At 52.7% G+C, this 4,566-nt stretch overlaps 1 protein-coding gene across 1 annotated transcript in view; it reads right to left on the bottom strand.

Moving 5' to 3' along the window:
• Positions 1–1,402: 1,402 nt before the first annotated feature.
• LOC308172586 (ephrin-B3-like) overlaps positions 1,403–4,566 on the bottom strand; it is a gene marked incomplete at its 3' end in the record, with an annotated part of 70,025 nt that continues 66,861 nt past the window's right edge. Inside the window, exons 4-5 of the mRNA XM_080547496.1 lie at positions 4,145–4,216; positions 1,403–1,845 (exon numbers count right to left, since the gene is read on the bottom strand). Coding sequence (XP_080403622.1) covers positions 1,403–1,845; positions 4,145–4,216 — 515 coding nt within the window. The remainder of the gene's footprint in view (positions 1,846–4,144; positions 4,217–4,566) is intronic.

Below are 4,566 nucleotides of genomic sequence, written 5' to 3' on the forward strand. Positions count from 1 at the left end.
GATGAGAGAGAGAAGGGGGAGGTAGGGAGAGCGAAACGACCTCAGTTCGGCAGAAAAAAAATAAAACAAAGGATTAAATTAATTTACAACGCAAAGGGGAAGGAAACAAGGTCAGCATTCTAAATCGGAAAACCAGCAGATAAAAAAGCCTAGCAACAGAAGCGTAGTTTTACAGTTGGAAAATAAAAAACAATAGAAAAACAAACATCTAAAAATTATTTACTGGATATTCATATATATAATCTATAAGTGTTGATAGCGATAAAAAATCTCACTTTTTTGATATTCGCTCACTTTTTTGTGTTTTGGTTTTTAAGACAGTCTAAAGAACACACGCACGCACATTCACGCGCACGAAGCGTATACGCACAGAAACACACACATACACACTCGCTGTACTTAAGCACACTAACTGCACACACTCTTTCCTGTGTGACAGCAGTGTCATAATTATTACCCTAGTCACTCACACACTCCAGTCACAAACGCACACACACTCACACACATTATTAAAATATACAAGATTCTGAATGTTACATGACTCGATTGGTCACACCTCGGGCCTGGGCGAGATCACATGACCCCAGCCCATCATACTGATTGGATGAGTCCGAGACCCCTGTTTTTAAAAATGAGATAACCGTACAAACACAAACAAACTAGGATTCTATTGGTGAGTCAGAACCAGGGGCCAGTCTCAGGTGAGTCAGAACCAGGGGCCAGTCTCAGGTGAGTCAGAACCAGGGGCCAGTCTCAGGTGAGTCAGAACCAGGGGCCAGTCTCAGGTGGGCTGATGGTGGTCAGGAGGTTAGGACCACTGAGGACCTGTGGGGGTCAGAGTTCTCTGGCCTGGGGGGGGCGTTGTTTACAGGAGCCATGTTGTGGCGTAGGTGTCACACACACTTCTCCATGGCCGAGCGAAGGACGGGGGGCTCCTCCTGTCAGCTTCTCCATGGCCGAGCGAAGGACGGGGGGCTCCTCCTGTCAGCTTCTCCATGGCCGAGCGAAGGACGGGGGGCTCCTCCTGTCAGCTCTGGGGGGTTTAGATGGGGGGGGGGGGCTTAGAGTCTCTCACCAGTGCTGTCCTCTATAAGGGGGCTGGGTTGGGGGGAGGGGGGGGCTTTGTACTGTAGTACCCCCCCCCCACCCACACACTCAGTGACATAGTTGTGTGAGGAGGGACGGGGCGGGACGGGACGGGGGTCTCTTCAGCTAGACACACTCTACTGTGGCAGGGGGGCTTCTTGGCCAGGGGGGGTCGGGTCGGGGGGGGTCCGATATGGTGGTTTTGGGGCAGTGGGGGGGGGGGGTAGATGTAGGTGGGCTGTAGTGTACTGTTGTAGGTAGGTGGGTGGTCGTTGGTAGGTGGGGTTGGCATGGCGACTCCCTCCCTTCCTGTTTCTCATACTTTGTAGTAGATGTTGGCGGGGCTCTGGGGGGGCATCTCCTGGACGATGTAGACGGGGTGGCCGTAGTCCCCGCTCACCTTCTCGTAGTGCGGGCAGTACGCTGAGTCCGAAGTCCGCAGGGGGATGATGATGTCGCTGGGCTCCGAGCCGTTGTTGTTGCCCAGGCCTCCGCCCCCGCCCCCCCTCTTGGGGCTGGTGAGGGAGGACAGCGAGAGGGGGGGGTGGTGGGACTCGGAGTGCTTGGCGTGCCGCCGCCGGTAGCACACCACGCAGATGACGGCGGTCACCAGGAGGAGGAAGGCGGAGCCTCCGGCGGCGCCCGCGATGAGAGCCACGTTGGAGGGAGGGAGGGGGCCGTTCTCACCCGCGCCGCCGGCGCCTCCTGACCCCCCGCCACCGCTAGGGCTTCTGGGGTGGGTGGTATTCTCAGCACCGCCTGCAGAACGACAAGAAAAACAAAAAAACTCTGTTGTACTGTTGTAGTTTTATATCATTTTATACTGAGAATTGAAGTCTCTCTACATTTTGGCGAATCTAGCACTCAAGGAAGGCCCATTTCCTTCCTGTAAGGGATGGGCCAAGATCTGTGGCGCAGTGAATAATTCTGACTGTGGACAGGGCCCATAACTTCACAATCACAGATTTGTATAATATGATTGGTTCCCAAGAATAGTGACCTCATGACCAAGGACAGTTCTAGAAATATGAGTACCGTCCAACGTTGGGAGCTTTTTGTCTGCTACTTTCTCTCTGAGCTGCTGTGACTTTGCTCAATAAAACGTCTCTCTTTGGAGACAATTGATTTAAGCTCTTTGTGCTTTATAGGTTTCACTCAATCTATTAAGAATCAATTAAATCCACGACAGTACATAACATTTGATGTTTATACTGTACCAACCAGAGTAGTGGTCTAACCCATCAATCACCAGTAACTGTAGCCCGTGACGGACGCTAAGAGAGGCTGAACCTCCACCTGGAATGCGGCGAAAACGCAGCCAAAAGTAACCGTGGGTCTACAGAATGTGGTCTCTCTATTGACGTGACTAAGTGGATGGCATTGGATAAAGAAAAAAGGGAAGGAATGTGTGTCTGTGAGCTGTGTGGAAAGACTGGCTGGCCCAGCAGTGGATCAAGGTAACACAGTATTTCCTTAAGCCTAACGACTGTGTTTGTGTAGCATTACGGGCTAGCCACATGAGAGGGAGACTGGAAGGTTCTCCACTGCCTGCTTCGACCACACAGCCAGACGGGAACCTTAGCCTGCCCGGCCCCGCCGCACGGACGGTCAGAGCCCAGCAGGTGTCTGGAGCACCCCTGTGACGGTGCCGCGGGCGAGGAGGAAGGGAGTGGTCGCGTTGACCGTGCGAACGCCGGCTGCCGAGTGGTTAGGGGCGGTAATGCGAGGTGCTGTCTGGATTGGGGTATCATTATTCTTGGCACACATCCCGCTCGTTTGCTCTCCCCTCTCCTCTTCCTCCCTCGCTCCACGGTTCTCTCTCTCCGCAGGTTATTGTGGACATAATGGGCTCCCGTGCTCTACGCTTTGACCCCCCCCCTTTCCCTCGCACCCCTGCTACCCCCCGCTGCTACCCCCCGCTGCTACCCCCCGCTGCTCCCCGGCCACGCAGGACTGGTTGAGAGCAAAACGCTAATACTAGACGCCAATTCTGCTCTCTCCTCCTCTCACTTTCTTCCTTCCTCCATTACCCCAACATCTCTCTCTCTCTATCTCCATTACAGCTGGCGCCTTTCACCAGCACCTCTATTATCATCCTGCTTTCTCTCTCTCTCTCTCTCTCTCTCTCTCTCTCTCTCTCTCTCTCTCTCTCTCTCTCTCTCTCTCTCTCTCTCTCCCTCCTCTCTCTCTCTTTCCTTCCTTACTCCCCCCCCTCCCTATGTTCGGATCATCTTGTTCTCTTTCAATAGTAGAAGGCCATCTCCTTCCCCCTCATCCCTCTCTCCCCTCCTCTCCTCAGTACGTTCATTTACACTTCACAGTGGAAGAGAGATGGCCTGATTCTGGGAGGCCCACGTCACAGGCCAACACACAGAACAGGTCAATAGGCACCCTGCCTCTCCTCCTCTCCCCTCCTCTCATCTTATCCCCCGTCTCCTCTCCTCCCCTCCCCTCTCTCCTCTTTTCTCCTCCCCTCCCCTCCACTCTCCTCTCCTCCCCTCCACTGTCCTCTCCTCCCCTCCACTGTCCTCTCCTCTCCTCTCCTACTCTCCTCCCTTCCCCTCATCCCCCCCCTCCTCTCCACTCTTCTCCTCCAGTACCTCCCTGTTTCCTCTCAGTTCTGTTCTATCATTCCCCTCCCTCTCTTCTCTTCTTCTCTCTCTGGACCAACAGAAACCAGGCCGCCCGAACTAATGACAATAATAACTCTTTGAAACGTCGCCCCCGGTCTCCCCCCTTGCCTCCCCCCCCCCGTCTCCCCTCGCCCGCCTGCCTCCCAGGGCGGCTATTAGACAACCATTCCTCGCCTGCAGCACTTAGCTCTGAGGGCTAGGCGCAGAAACGGAGGGAAGGAAGGAGGGAATAGAACCCGAGATAGGGAGAGAATTAAATAGAGAGATCCACAGATGTCGCTGGCTCCTAATCTCCATCTGTCGTGTACCATTTCTGTCTCGGATGACTCAATCTTTCTTCCTCCTTTTTTCTTTTCTTTCTTTATGGGGGTGTATACTCTATTCATATGGTGGTGATACCAGTGGCCTAGTCCACCCCTGCTTACCTGTATTTCTGGTGTTGGTACGGCCCGCGCTTTGATCTGGTTTGGCGGGTTTCGGGGGGAGTCCATAGGGGCCTGTGAAGGAAACAGGGGTGGAATGTGATGAATGTGTAAATCTACTCCAATCTCACAGCAGCATTATACAACACAACAGGCTGGTTTCCCCAACACAGATTAAGCCTAATCCTAGACTAAAAAGCATCTTAAATTGGGATTTTCTATAGAAAGTCTGATGTAGGACTAGGCTTGAGTCTGCGTCTGGGAAGCTGGCCCAACATCTTCTAAATGTCTCAGCTCCTCTTCTAAAAGAGCCAATAATAAGATCCCTGAGCCCCATTAAATGACGCTAAATATTGATTGTACTTCAATATCATTAGGAATAAAGGTGTTTGATGAGTTTTTTTATAGGGACATTAAAGAAAGAT

Source organism: Nansenia antarctica, assembly GCF_963989245.1.
Source record: "Nansenia antarctica genome assembly, chromosome: 17".
NCBI classification, from domain to species: Eukaryota; Metazoa; Chordata; class Actinopteri; order Argentiniformes; family Microstomatidae; genus Nansenia; species Nansenia antarctica.